We start from the raw sequence: 16,398 nt of genomic DNA, 5'->3' as shown, positions 1-16,398 counted from the left end.
CGTTTCTATATTTGTTTTGGTTTCTTTATCCTGTTTTTTTGTCTCTACTATGATTTTAAGGTTGATTCCTAGTTCTTGAGTCAGTGCCTGATTGAATGTGTCATATAATTCCTTGGGGTTTTCGTTCAAATTTGATAGTGAAACAAAAAGTGCTCCTAGGGTGTTGACCAGCTGCTGTTTTGTAACTACTTGCTTTCCTACGGAAGGGGGGGCTTGTACTATATTGTATTTTATTGGTGAACCATTGGTTGATGTGAAAGTTGATGAAAATTGTTTGGTGGGGTTGTTGGTGTTTACTGCCTCTGCGTACGTTTTGTTTTTATTAAGTTTGTTGTTGTTGTTGTTGTTGGCATTCTTATTTTGATTATGATTATTGTTTCTGAAGGGGGTAATGTCGAATATTTGGTTCCCGTACCTGAGGGTTTTTGGTTGAATGAGGTAGGGGAATACTAGAAGGATGGAGGTTGTAAGGTTACCCTTATAGTTAACCATTCTAGTGGCTTTAGTTACATAGGGGCTTAGAAAAAAGTTCGGATTTACGTGCATTGGGACATTATATATGACCCCGCGACTAGTTGCTTTTTTGGTAGTGTTGTGTTTTTTTTTTCTGTTTTTTGGTTATGCTGTTTAGTTCCTGCTGGTTTATTTGATTTGTAGGCTTTAAAGGGGAGCTTCTTAATTTTGGTTATCTGCAGGGCCCCCCGGATTTGCATGGCTGTAAGGCAGAGTATTAATATGAAACCTGAGGGGAGAAATTCTATTGGGGCGATTACCCCTGTTATACCCTGTATTTCCGCTACTGCCTCCTTTTTATTTATATTTTGGTAGGGATATCTGTTCTTTCCTGTAGGTTTTAGTACAATGACTGTTCTTGATTCCATTATTGTTTATTCCTACTGTGAGTTATTGTATGTATTATTTACTTTTTATTATGGTGTTGGTTCTGTTTAATTACCTGATGTGTATAAAATTGCTAGTTTTTGGTCTAGGGGGGGGATTGAAATTTCAGCCAATCAGAGCCGCGTTTACAAAATTTAACAGCGAGCCGAGAATGTAGGGGGTGTCTTCTAAGAGTTTTGTCGCTTATCGAGGTTCGAGTGGTTTTTATTTGATTTGATTTCGATCCACCCAAGCGTGTTTTGAAGTATATAGGTTTTTATTTGATACTAATTGTTCTTTGCCTTTACTATAACTGTAATTTGGATAATATTGTATTTATCTTATTGAAGGGGGGCAGAATGGGTAATTATTTTGGTATTATTGCCTAAATTTTGTATTTAGTGGATTTGTACTTCGTAATTAATTAAAGATTCTAACTTTATGGTGGAGTTTTATAATAAGAGGATGGTCTTATATATGGGGTTGTTTGTTTCCTAAGATGATGTTTATGTAAAGGTATTGGGTGTCAAATGGGATATGGTTGAGGAAGTTTTTAGTATGATATAAGTGTTTTACTGTTCGTAGGTTTTCTATCTTGTCTTGTAACAGCTAAATCCTTGTGGAATAGTGTATCACTTCCGAATATTCTGAATAGGTAGTCGGTCTCAGCAGGTATTGTGGTAGGTATATGTATTTGTTGTCAGATGGTTGTGTAAGGAATCTTGTGGTGTTTTTCTAGGTATTGTAGATGATGGGTTGGTTGGTCTGTATCTGTTTGTAGGACGTGGGACTCTTGTTTCTTGTCTGTAACTGGTGTTGGAGCTGGTTTTGGTCTCTTGGTTTTCTTCTTTGGTGATCGCACTTCTGAGTCACTGGTGACTATCACACAGCCCACCACAAACCACTCTTATATACCATCGCCCTCTCAGGTAGGATCGAGTCTTGTAATGCCCAAATCACTCGAACCTTACATGTTCACTGAAAACACCCCCTACTTTACGCTCGTTGCAATTTCGATCCTACCTTGGGGTATATAACGCTTCATGATGTGACCGACATTACAAGAAGACCAGCGACCAAGAAGATCCAAGCAGCAAATCAAAGGACCCATCACCACAACCAGACCACAGACAACATTACAGTGCAGAAACACAAATCAGCCCTCCAAGATTGATATATCATATCATTCATAGAGACAATCACTGCTCTAGCAGTTATACAGCCCTTAGTCATCATAATCCATCACCACAGAAAACAACAACAATTAGTGATACCACATTAGACATTACAGTGTTCCATAGAATTATTTTGTGTTTATATTATTCCGTGGATTAATACCAGCATCCAGTGCAGTTAAGAAGATCCACGAACAGATAAGTAACATAACCCACTAACACACCCAAAACAAACCCTTACATATAGTAGTCTAACTTTCATTCATTCATTTATTTTCATTTATTTCATTTATTTCATTTATTTTATTATTCTTGCCCAAACACACACCCTAACCATATATATTATAGTTTCTCCATAGTTTACTTGTCACTGCTCCCCCATACCTAACAAAACACCATAGTATTCAATATAGTAGTTTGCTCTGAATTTATTCCTTCATTTGTATTAGTTTTTTTTGGCCCTAAATCATCTAGACATAAATTCACATTAAGCTATAGAAGTTTACAAAAACAACAATTTCTACAACCACTTAAGTTCCTTTATTCATCATACCATTAGGCAACAACAAAAACACTCATAAGGAAAAAGAATTTACACTAACAATAAATTTGAACTACCCTTTTTCGATCTTAAAACAAATTCAAAAACGACCCCGATAACAGATCTGTAAAAACGAACCAAAATACATTAGGGTGGATTAAGAAATTTTGTAATAAAGCGCTCGAACCTCGGTCTACTCGTTGAAAACACCCCCCTACTTTCGGCTAACTGTTAAAAATTGTAACCGCGCTTTTGATTGGCCAAAGTTTCAATCCTATCTAGACACCTTTTTAACACAAATCAACCAAAAACAACCCTCCCTCTAAATCAAACCAACTACCAATAAAACATGAGACCGCAAATAGAACAAGTAGTAGTACTCAAACCAAAACCCAACAACAAAACAATCTGGCCCTACAAAAACCTAAACAAACAAAACACCCGGACAGAAATACAACAAAAAACAGGAGTAGTCAACCCCCCACAGTTCCTGCCCTCAGGAGTAATATTACTCCTCTGCCTAACAACCCTCCAACTTACCAATGCACTTAAACTAAGAACCCTACAGAACCTACCCTATGACACATACAAATCAAGCAGACCAAATAACAAAACAAACAAACCCAGAACTAGAAAACCCACACAGAACAAAATCAACAATCAACAACCTAATGGTAGCAGGGGGGTGGTCTACAAAATACCCCTATTCGTTTCCATGACATTCTTTCTGAGCCCATTCGTCAATAGAGCAACACGATTCATCAACAAAAAAGGCAAAGCCACAACAACAGTCCTGCTACATTTCACATCCCCCAACCTCCCAAAGGTAATTAGGTACGGGCACCAACTCTTTCAAGTAACCCCATACAACAACACAACCACGACAACAGAAAACAAACAAACAACCAAAACAACCAGATCAAACAACAAAACATCAGCAGTCGACCCCAAAACAACATATGCCGATAAGGTAAAGGGCTCAACACACACACAACACTTCACCACAGAATCCAACACAAAATTAGATTACAAAATAGAACAAACCCCAGCTCACAACATGGAACAAACAGTGACAAAAGGCCAATTGATAAACATAATCAGCACCATGTTCGTTACTTTCTCATCGGTTTTGGACTGCTCGGAAACTTATGAAACAATTAAAAAAGTAGTAAAACAAGAATTAGATCTAGATTTCGAAATTACCCCAAAATACCAAGATACGTCAATCACAGATAATAGCCTACTACAGGCAAAAAATTACGAAACGGCCACAAACAACAGCATTACAAACCAATCACCAAAACATCGTAACAACCCCCCAACATCCACACCAGTCAACTCCCCCACACCACCTCCATCTAGGGTTGAGCTAATCAACAAAGCCCTAAAAGAACTAAACTCCCTACCCACATCACTCCATTCACCAAATACATCGGAACTAGAGTCCATGCCCTCATCTCCCTCTCAATCCACACTAGACATAACTATAGAGTCGGAGAAATCAACAGAAAACAAATCAGACCCCCCCTCCACTCACAACGACACCCCTCATGAAGAGGATCAAAACACTCCCCCCTCCACAATAAAAAAGAACACAAAAAAAGGGAAAAAAAGTCAGGTACCAAAGACACCCAAAACTCCAGAATGCTTAAGCAGAAAACCAATTACAAGATCACAGAAAAAACAAAAAAGTAAAAAACACAATCCAAAACTCAGACCCACAACACAAACACCAGTATTAGAAAAATATAAATAAACATGACAGAACAGAAAGTAACTAAAAAGACCGCGGGCGGACTTTCTGTTCTCAGTTGGAACGCCCGTGGTCTAAAAACTAATATAAACAGCCTAAAACACTTATTAGACATAGACGGAAACATCGATGTTCTCATGTTCCAGGAAACGAAAATTAGCGAAAAAACAAAATACCCCAAAATAAATGGTTATTACGAACCAATCAAAACCCATCACAAATCATACGGTTTAGCAATATATATAGCAAATAAAATAGCTTACAAAACAATACCAATAACCGTAGTTTCGGAAAACATACAAATACTAGGCGTAGAAATACACAATAAAGATAAAATTATAGCCCTTTTTAACATATACATAAGTCCTAGTATAAAATTAGAAACAACAGATCTGGAGAATGTAACATCATTAATAAACAACTACCAACATCATATAATAATGGGTGATTTTAACGGACGTAATAGCCTATGGGGAAGCCCTGAAGACGATCATAGAGGGGAACTTTTAGAAAATTGGCTAAATGATAATGACCTAATTGTACTAGATAATCCAGAACAGGGTACTAGGTTAAATATCAAAACTGGTAAAGAATCACATTTAGATCTAACATTAGCTTCACCAGAAATAGCCACAAAATTTGTATCATGGGAGGTAGCTAATAACACACTAGGCTCCGACCATTACCCAATAGTATTAAAACTAAATTTCGACCCAATTAAAAACGAAATACAATTTCCCCCTAGATGGATTTTTGAAAAAGCCAATTGGGAAAAATTCCAAACATTAGTAAATAATTACGATGAACTAAACATATTTAATGAGAACATTGATGTCTTCAATAAAAACATAACAACACACATATTAGAGGCAGCACAAAAAACAATTCCAAAAACTTCCGGAAAACCCAAAAATAGAAAACACAATCCATGGTGGAACGAAAGTTGCTCTACAACCAAAAAAATTATGCGTAGATGGGAACGAATAGTTAAGAAAGACCCTTCAGAAATTAACATTAAAAATTACAATATAGCAAGAAACAAATTCAAACGCACATGTAAAAAATATAAAGAAGAAAATTGGTCTCAATTTTGTAATTCATTAAATAATAAAACAAACGTTAGAGAAGTTTGGAGCAAAATTAAAGCTATACAAGGAGTCCCCCCCAAAGAAATACCCATATTAGGCAAAAAGGGGGAGGGAAAAACAAACAAAGAAAAAGCTGAAATTTTTGCCCAACAATTCCAAAACGCCAGTAGCTCAAAAAATTGTAACGAAGAATTTCTACAACATAAAAAACAGGTAATAGAGGAAATTAAACAAGATATTAAAGATTTCGGTAACAACGACACACATTTAAATGTTCCCTTCTCATTAGACGAATATCTATCGGCCTTAAAAACAAAGAAAAATACATCCCCAGGAATAGACAATCTTTCGTATTCCATCCTCAAACAATGTACACCAAAAATAAACAACACAATACTAAAATTAATTAATCAAATTTGGACAACCGGAAGTTACCCCACCACATGGAACACGGCTAGCGTGATTCCAATACTAAAACCCGGTAAGGACAAAGAGGATCCGGCTTCGTATCGCCCCATATCATTAACATCGCACCTATGTAAAACATTAGAAACAATGGTAAATAATAGACTTAAATATTACATAGAAAGCAATAAATTAATAGCAGAAACGCAGAGTGGGTTCCGCAATAGAAGATCTACATTAGATGCACTAGTAAGAATTACTTCAGAAATAAAAAATAATTTAAGTAAAAACCACCACACAACAGCAGTGTTTTTAGATCTAGAAAAAGCCTACGACCTTATTTGGCATGAAGGTCTTCTTAAAACACTAAAAGAAGTAGGAATTACAGGAAATATTTTAAAATTTATAACAAATTTCTTAACAAACAGAAAAATTAAAGTCAGAATTAACAATAATTACTCAGATGAGTACCAACTAGAAAACGGTGTTCCTCAAGGGAGTGTAATATCACCAACACTCTTTAATATATATATTAATAAATTAGATCAAGCCATCAAAGAGGCAAACCAAAATCTTGCTAACCCTAGTGCAGGTCAATTCGCGGACGATGCCAGTATTTGGGCAAGTAACCACACTATCAGAAATAACGCCCGCATCATACAGAGAAATCTAAACATCATAGACAATTGGGCAAACGAATTCGGCTTTAAAGTATCTAAAGAAAAAACAGTAGCGATGCTATTCTCGAGAAAAAATAAACACCCAGACCTATTTTTAGGCAACAAGAAAATAGAATTTGTAAAACAAACAAAATATCTAGGTCTGATCTTCGACAAACAACTATCATGGGTGCCACACATAAAACATTTAAGAAATAGATGTAAAAAGGTACTAAATACACTTAAATATGTTTCAGGAACTAAAGTAGGGGCAAATAAAGAAACACTTATTAAAATGTATACAGCCCTAATAAGATCCAAACTAGACTACGGATGTCAGGTGTACGATTCGGCCTCGGACAACGCTCTAAAACCATTAGACTCTATACAACATCAAGCACTAAAAGTAGCCTTAGGAGCTGTCCGCAATACACCATCACTTAGTTTATTAGCTGAAAGTGGGGAATTACCACTTAAATTAAGACGAGAAAAACTTATTCTTAAATATTGGGCGCGAACACAAGTCATGGGACCCTCTTTTCCCCCGTGTAAGATAGTGAAAAACACAGAGAACAAAGCATACAGAAACAAACTAAACAAACATCAAAAACCACCATACATGTTTAGAATACACGAGGCACTAAAAGAACACAAACTGGATAAAATTAAAATAGAAGAGTATCTGCCAAACCCGACACCTCCATGGCTTCTAAAACAACCGGAAGTCAACATCGATATTTTAAATACAGTCAACAAAAAGGAAAACCCTATAGCTGCAAAACATTTGTCTTTAGACATAATATCTAAATTCGAGAAAAGAGAACACTATTACACCGACGGATCGAAAAATCCAGATAATAATAGAGCAGGTTTTGGAATCTTCTGCCCTCAAAATTCTACAGAACTTTCAATTCGGATTAGCGATAACTGTTCAGTATATAGCAGCGAAATTATTGCCATAGGATTAGCACTCCGCATCATAACAGTAAATAAACCGAAAAACGGAGCTGTAATCCTTTCAGACAGTCTATCCTCTTTAATATCCATCTCAACCGGAAACGGAACCAGAAACACAGTTCTAACATCTATTCAAAATTCAATAAACCAGTTGTCAATAGCTAAAATACCCGTCACGCTCATGTATGTCCCGGCACACGTGGGAATACCGGGTAATGATAAAGCAGATCAGTTAGCAAAAAACGCGCTTCACTTGACCGAAATTACACAACCAGTCAGTCTTACTAAAGAAGAAACGTATTCGCTAATTAACAAATCGATACAAAAAAAATGGGACGATATTTGGCTCAACTCAGACCCCAATCAACCACTAAGGAAAATACAAGACAAACCATCCAAAAAAGCCATCTTATATAGCGAAAACAAAACAGAAGACAAAATTATAACAAAATTAAGATTAGGCTACACCAAATTAAAAGAAAACATCAACAAAATGATAAAAAATACATCACCAAATTGTACACACTGTAACGCATTAGAAACAATCAGCCATGTGTTTACAGAATGCCAATTTCACTCAACGGCAAGAAATAATTGGAAAAAACAACTCAAAAAAGAAAAACTAGATGATAAAACACTAATTGAACTAATAAGACTGGCAAGCAAAAATCAAGTAGCACGTAACTTAATCATCTCCTTTATCCGCGAAATCGGCTACATAGACAAAATCTAAATCCAAACAGAGATATGGTGCAAGGGAGGCAACTCTTACTGAAAATTAGGCAAATTTTTGACAAATACACAAATAGACACAGAAACACGTACATGAAAAAATATAAAACTAAGTGACCATGATAGATAATTATACTCATATTAGGTAGCTACTACACCCTGCAGGTGGGACGGTCACTTAATTAAAAAGGGCAGGGTGCAGGGTCAAATGTATGAATAGAAATAATTATTGTATATAACTGTAAATATCATAAACCAAACAAACAAACACAAAGTTAGGGAAGTGATTATCTAAGGACTGTTAGACAAAATATAAGTACTGGTTCCTCTCTCCCCACGGTATTACCCCACAGGGTAAATATGTGTTGGGGCGTTGTCCTTCGTGTTTCGGAACCTTTACACGTTAGGTAGGGCCCAAGGGATAATCAGACCACGCTAAATGGTAATAATAGACGGGTCGGGTTATCTAACACAGTCTGTAAGATAAACACAAACACACGTAAACTATATAATTAATAACTAAAATACTTCACACGGGATAAGAGGTACTACAACGTCTTTGTTTCGCCCTCAGACGGGGAGTCCGGCCACCCGACGATGGCTCCTGTAGTACTTCCGGTTCCGAACACACACACAAAATATATACACACACCAAAATTAACATAAACACACTTAAAAAAACAAACAAACTATAACCACATAAAGACTACTACTACATAGTGATTATTTAAAGACTGTTAGACGTAATATAAGTACTGGTTCCTCTCTCCCCACGGTATTGCCCCGCAGGGTAAATATGTGTTGGGGCGTTGTCCTTCGTGTTTCGGAACCTTTACTCGTTAGGTAAGGCCTAAGGGATAACCAGACCACGCTAAAATGGTAATAATAGACGGGTCGGGTTATCTAACACAGTCTGTAAGATAACACGAGCACACACATAAACAATAGGAACAATAAATAATATATACCCCACACGGGACAAGAAGTACCACAACGTCTTTGTTTCGCCCTCAGACGGGGAGTCCGGCCACCCGACGATGGCTCCTGTAGTACTTCCGGTTCCCGGTAACATAAAATACATAAAACCCCACAAGCACACAATTCCCCACATACCCCCACCATAAGCTCAATATATATAACACCTACCCTTAACTACAAAATAAACTAATACCCCGAGCCCGTAAAAAACAACTCAAATACAAGTAGATTTTAGGCGAGTCAAGACATTGCGGTCTCGCTCTGTTTAAAAAATAAAACAAAAACACAGAAATACCCATTAGAAATACATCAACATATAAGGCTAGGCCCGTTATCAATAATTTCTGAACCAAATTAAACAAAAAACTCAGACACAAAAATTGGTTTTATAACGAGTCAAGACATTGCGGTCTCGCTCTATTGTCAGATAAATAAAACAACAACACAATCTATCTATACAATCCAATAAAGTCAATCAGCAGCCACAGCGGTGCATGCCAGGCTGACTGCAGCTTCAAAACTTTCGATCCTACCTAGGTAGCTAGCTTAAGTACTATCCACCAGTCCGTCGGCGAAAACACCCCCTATTGTAACAAAGGCGGCGATTGGATAGAATTTCAATCCTACCTAAGCCAAATTTTTGCACAAAACTAGAAATATCAAAACTTCCCCCTTTTTGACGCAAAATATCGAAAATTACACAAAAAACAATAAATAATGTAAGAATGACAGAAAACAAAACCCTATCAATCCAAAAAACCCAACTTTTAAATATCAAAAACTTTTTTTTTTTTTTTTTTTCTCTCTTCAAAACCACTCAATACTAAATAGATTATAGGGATATGCGTATAATTCGAGACGCCTATACAGACACTCTTTATTAAAGTGGGTGGCCTTAAAAAAGGCCGTTGAATAATGTACATTCAAACAAGAACATACTAACGGGGCAAGGTCCTAGCGGTCAGGAAACAGGGTCGTACAATTCCATACCGATTACCAGAAGCCGCATAACAGCCATTGGGCAGTCGATACAATTTCTGTCCAGCTCGGAGATAGGCACCTACTTTCAAGGAAATAACAACCTTACAATGGGGACGTAGGGCAGCGGGTCGATCAGCAAAATGGACGTATCGCCTGGACATGACACGGAGTCCCTCCTTCCGAATGATGCTCCAAGCCTCGGCGGTGGTAGCATGACGACAATATTGTACTCCTTGCGAGTCGGTGACAGGGGTAGCTAAGTCCTCTAAGTTTACATCGGTAACGCTGTGTCCAGCTCCGGCCCTCAACTTCTCACCACACGGCGATAGAAACAAACGCTGTTTCGATGTAGGGGAAGAAACAACCTGAAGAAGTAACGGGCGAGTCACTCGACAATAATTGGCCAAATGGTCCAATGGGACATAACCGGCAGAGTCCCTGGGAGCGGTAGGGTCGTGACGAAGATAGGCAACCAAGCGGCGAGATAGGGTCTCCATAATGAAGTAGTTAAGTAAAAGTAGTAGCGGCTTTTTATAAGTAAGCGCGACGACAACAACCAATCAGAAACAACCTTACATCCACAACTAGGATTACGGGGTTACCGGCCACGCCCCTAACAAGGGAATCACCCGTAAACAATCCCTAACCGTCAACAACAAAAAAAAAAAACATAATCTAGACAACCATATTAAAATCATCAGCCTATCATTTAACTAAGTTAAATATTATTACCGAAAAAACTAAACATTATAAACATCATTAAAGGGAGAAGCGTATTCATTCGAGAGTAAATCTGAACCTTTTTAAGGAATTAGGGTGGCCCTAAAAAAGGCCTTTTAGGATAAATGTAGATAACGGTCGATTAAAGGCGGCGCAGTATAGACTGGATTCGGCTGTAGTAGACCATCATCCCTCTCTGGTTAAGATGAACCCGATCAGGAGCAAAGTGCTGAGGGTACTTTAGGGCCGACAGGGTAATAAATCCACGCTCCATATTCCTGGCCATCCAATGATTAATAATGGAACGGGCGCGACGATAGATGGTAGGAGTCAAACCCGGGACCTTGGACAATCCGTGTCGTGGCAAAAGCTCCAGTAATAGTACATGAGCACCAGTCTGTCGGAGATCATTCACCAGGGTAGTAAGAGCTTCAACTATCTGTCGAGGATGGCGGGATGGTGAAATGTCATTAGCCCCTAGATGTAAAACGTAGACATCGGCGTGACGTGAAACCAAATCATGTACCATAGCTTGGGTCAACGATGATACACGCAGACCACCTCTACCAACAAACTCGGATATCCAGGTCTCATCATAACGTTCACGGCGATGGTGATCGGCCAAACGGCGGATAAAACTGCTACCGAAGTATACAACCTTCATAACGATAAGTAAATAATACTATAGCTATCAGAGATGTACATATATCCCTTATAAACTATCAAACAACAACATAGAGCCTTAACTAGTATACAAACACAGCATATGACACCTATGATCATGCCGCAAAATGAAACCTACAACAAAACAAAACATTGAAATGACCCCTTTTTTACACGCCGCCAACCCAAGCGCAACACAATGAGAAAACAAAACCAGTAACATAAACACAAACAATAGCCGACCAAACTGAAATTCAGCCCTAATAAGTATCAAAACAAACCTAAAATACTGTCAAAACTATCCATAAACCTAACAAACAAATAACATATCAATTCCACATAAGCTAAATTTTGTACAACTTCCATACAACATTAACTCAACACTGAACATACAAAATATCGGACAAATAAGCCATAACACACAGACAACTCCAACACTAACCAGACCCACAACACTTATGAGACCCAATACCCCTAACCCTTGCATGCCAAAACTAACAATACCCCCATAATAGATAAATTTAAGGTTAAGAATACCCCCCCACTAATACGCACCACCTTCACACAATATATAATAAAACGTCGGAGTGAGAAACAAGGAAGGACTTGAGTGGTTTTATTGAACGAGGACATTGGTAAAGTCAGTAAAGATTCACACAGGAGAAAGAAGAAGAAAGACAGAAGATTGGACAACAAAAAGATCTGCACGCACTTGCACAGTACTAACCGCTAACACATAGTCCGTCGGAGGGGACTTAAAGCTGTGGTGTCCCGTGTGAAGGTCAGCCCGCCCAAGCACGTAAAAGATCCCCCTGTATCTTTCGAAAAAGAGCAGGCTTATTGCAAGCCGGTGCAGGGGCTATTAGGGCAGTAGGTAGGTAGGTAAGGGTAGTGGTAGGGATAATTAATATTAGATCGGGCTTCAAAATTCAATTAATAAATAACGACTTCGAACCGACGGCAAGGTAAAGGATCATTTTTTTCCAATAAGTACTTTAACAGTACAATCCAAAAATCAAATATAGATACAGACACCATAGCGGTACAAACTCAAATAGAATTAAAACACAAAATAGAAGAACTTATTCAAAAACACAATAGTGCATCTCAAATAAATAGGCTCCTCAAACAATCTTAAATCAAATAAATCCCCAACCATAAACGTTTTGACTCATAAAGTCATAACGATTAGTTAATGAGATAGCACATCTCCTGGCCTAAATAATCGTAATAGGATAAATCATCACTAAACTAGACCCCCCCCCACCCCCCCCCCCCCCCCCCCCCTCCCCACCCCCCTGACAGCTCTTGGTGCCCTCACAAGAGGATAGACGGTGGACAAGACCGGAAGAAGACCTTGGAACCATACGAACCGTCGGTTAGGAACACATTAGGCCCCCCGAGTCGCCTTCTAAAATTATAGATACCGCGTTAATAAGATAAGGTTAGGCATAGGCGACTCATCCCCCCCTCTATCTTCTACTTCCCTTTTTCCCTTCTTTCTCTCCAATACTATCCCCCCTTCTACTCACTCCTATCTTTTCTCGTCCTCTGAAAGGCCGAAAGGCCACAATAGAGGACGTTAATCCCTTAATAATAATAATAATAATAATGACCGACATTATAACGTCGCCAGAGAATCGACGTACGTCGATTGGATTCCGCCCGGCGACGGGAGGAATCACGGAGACGAAAAACTGCCAACAACAACGACCGACATTATCCAGAGAACATTAGACGCCATCCATGATTGGGCAAATCAGTACGAGTTTAAAATTTCAAAAGAGAAAACAGTAGCAATGCTATTTTCTAGAAGAAACAGGTTTCCCAAATTAACTCTAGGTGGTTCTGATATAAATTTCGTTAACCAAACCAAATACTTGGGTATGATATTTGACAGAATGCTCTCATGGATACCTCATATAAAGTATATTATAAAAAGATGTAAAAAAGTAATTAACACCATGTCCATCGTAAAAGGTAATAAAATTGGAGCCAATAAAATCACATTAATTACCATGTATAAAGCGCTGATAAGATCGAAGATTGATTATGGTTGTCAAGTATACAATTCGGCCTCACATAATGCACTTAAGGCACTAGATAGAATACAATTAAAAGCACTCAAAATAGCAATAAGTGGTCTTAAACATACTCCCTCAATAAGCGTACTGGCAGAAAGCGGAGAGCTCCCCCTACAATAAAGACGAGACAATTTGATCCTAAAATATTGGGCTCGCACTAAATGATTAGGTCCAGAATCACCAATCAACCTTATGACAGAGGAAAGTACAGATGAAATTTATCGCGATAAAATTACTCAACACTCCAAACCACCATTTAACTATAACATTCATGATTTATTAAAAGAACACAAATTAGAACACATCGAAATTGAAACATTAAACACTAATCATATACCCCCCTGGTTACTACCACAACCCAAAATTGACCTAGAAATTCTGGAAAAAACTAATAAAAAAGTAAACCCTGTAGGAGCTAAAAATATCGCATTGTCAATTATAGACTCAAAATACGCTACCTTCCAAAAAATATACACGGACGGCTCTAAAAACTCAAACACAAACAGGGTAGGCCTAGGTATTTACTGCCCGGATAACAAAACGGAAATCGCCCTTAGAATTAATAATAAATGCTCAGTATATAGCAGTGAACTAATAGCCATAGGATTGGCACTTCAACTCATTGATCAAGACAGACCAAATAATGAGGTAGTAATTCTCACGGACAGCCTATCCTCTGTACAATCAATCCAAACAGGTAATAGTACCAGACCTACGGTACTCAATTCTATTTATAATAGCTTAAAAAAACTAGAGGATAAGAATATACCGGTAATCATAGAATATATACCATCACATGTAGAAATTCCCGGTAACGATAAAGCCGACGAACTGGCTAAATCAGCTCTTTCACTTCCGGAAATACTACTTCCGGTTAAACTATCAAAAACAGAAGTATACTCTTTAATTAATAAAGCCATTAAAACCAAATGGGAAAAACGATGGAAAAATTTAGAACAAAGCAATCATCTCAGAGAAATTATAGATACACCTAATTTAAAACCAATTATGTACGGTAAAAGTATAACAGAGGATAAGGCTATTACAAGAATTAGACTAGGAACAACAACACTAAGAGGCGAAATTAGCCAAATAATCAGAAATATATCCCCAAATTGTAATCAATGCAACTTGGACATACCAGAAACAGTAAATCATATACTATGGGAATGTCCAGCCTATTCTAATGAACGGACGGTTTTTAAAAATGCCTTAACAAAATTGAAATTAAAAACACACAATACCAAATCATTATTTCTTAAATCCCAAGATGAAAGGTCTATAATTATTTATATCGTTAAATTTCTACACCAAATTAATAAGATCTACTACATTTATATCAAAAAACCCTTTAACAGCCCCAATCCCCACACACATACACATACGCGTCCTACAACTACAAAAACAAGCCGGGGGGTTGTATACAACATACCCCATCACATCAATCCAAACATCTTTCTAGGGAAAACCATACTAAAGGCCACCAGAATGCTAAACAAACAAGGCCAGCTCACTAGATCCATCATCCTTCTATTTAACACAGCCACACCCCCTCCATACATCTCAAACGGAATTCAATTTCTCAAAGTATCCCCTTACATCACAAAAACCACCTCAACTCGCACAAACCAAAAAAACCTATGCAACATCGACAACCAAAACATTCAACACCGATTTTAAACTCCGCAACGGAGAAACACAAAAGATACACATAAAACAAGCCCCAACACACACAGGGAACGAACCCATCACAAAACAACAATTCATCAACACAATAGGGTCACTTTTCATGGCTCTATCTTATCTCGACCAAAATCCAACAAAACTCTTCAATACTTTCAATAACACCCTCATATCTGAACTAGGGATAGGGCTTGACATATCGGTAGATAAAGAGACAAACAAAATAGAAATGACCCCTACAAAAACACACACAAACTCACCTACTCCAACTACGCACACAGATAAAAGACCCATAACGGAAGATATGACACCTGACACCAACACAAAGGAAGATCAAGCCATAACCACACTTCCCACACCGCAAGCGACGCTCAATACTACTCCCACACAATCACACCCTATAACAACACCACAACAATCACACGCCGCCGTAGCAGTCACATCTCCTAAAACACCTGACACAACTATTAAATCTCCAGCCATAGCATCTACACAATCCACACCAAAATCTCCTACCAACATACCACTCTCACCTCAAAACACAATTAGGAAAAATGAAAAAACATCACAGGAAACAAAACACCCAACCAGAATATCAACCAGATCAAAAAGACAACTTAATTACAAATATTAAACCAAACAACCATCCTCCACCCCACCAAACATAGCAAGCCATAACAATGACAGAACAGACCAATAAAAAATCCACGGCCGCCCTATCTGTCCTCAGTTGGAACGCCCGCGGACTTCGCAGTAACCTACACAATTTAAAACACCTATCAGACAACCCCAACATTGACATTTTTCATATCCAAGAAACAAAAATCAAACCTTCCAGAAACCACCCCAAGATAGCAGGATACTATGAACCACTAATAAAAAACACCAAAACAACAGGACTAGCAACTTACATCAAAAACAACATAGCATACAAACAAATAAAAACACCAGATATAGCAGACAACATTGGACTCGTGGGCGCTGAAATACATAGCAACAAAAAAATTGTTGCCTTTTTTTAACATATATAGGCCCCGGCTTCACAATAGAAAAACACCATCTTGAAGCCCTTTCGGAAACCATCACGAAATAGAGTAACT

General features: G+C 37.9%; 2 protein-coding genes across 2 annotated transcripts; one reads left to right on the top strand and one right to left on the bottom strand.

Moving 5' to 3' along the window:
• Positions 1 to 6,795: 6,795 nt before the first annotated feature.
• Positions 6,796 to 8,190, top strand: LOC132556933 (uncharacterized). The gene has a single exon (XM_060221387.1). The coding sequence runs from the start codon at positions 6,796 to 6,798 to the stop codon at positions 8,188 to 8,190; it is 1,395 nt and encodes a 464-aa protein (XP_060077370.1).
• A 1,915-nt stretch (positions 8,191 to 10,105) lies between these two features.
• On the bottom strand, positions 10,106 to 10,645 carry LOC132556932 (probable RNA 2'-phosphotransferase). The gene has a single exon (XM_060221386.1). It carries the CDS (start codon positions 10,643 to 10,645, stop codon positions 10,106 to 10,108), a length of 540 nt encoding a protein of 179 aa, XP_060077369.1.
• Between the last annotated feature and the right edge of the window lie 5,753 nt (positions 10,646 to 16,398).

Source organism: Ylistrum balloti, unplaced genomic scaffold (genome assembly GCF_031769215.1).
Source record: "Ylistrum balloti isolate Yb309-2 unplaced genomic scaffold, AGI_CSIRO_Ybal_v1 Utg370610, whole genome shotgun sequence".
NCBI lineage: Eukaryota > Metazoa > Mollusca > Bivalvia > Pectinida > Pectinidae > Ylistrum > Ylistrum balloti.
Note: the sequence above shows the minus strand (reverse complement) of the source record. Positions and strands in the feature narration are given on the sequence as shown.

What these genes read in the sequence shown, in the direction of transcription:
- LOC132556933 (XM_060221387.1), top strand. Translation starts at nt 6,796, where the DNA reads ATGTATACAGCCCTAATAAGATCCAAACTAGACTACGGATGTCAGGTG.
- LOC132556932 (XM_060221386.1), bottom strand. Translation starts at nt 10,645, where the DNA reads ATGGAGACCCTATCTCGCCGCTTGGTTGCCTATCTTCGTCACGACCCT.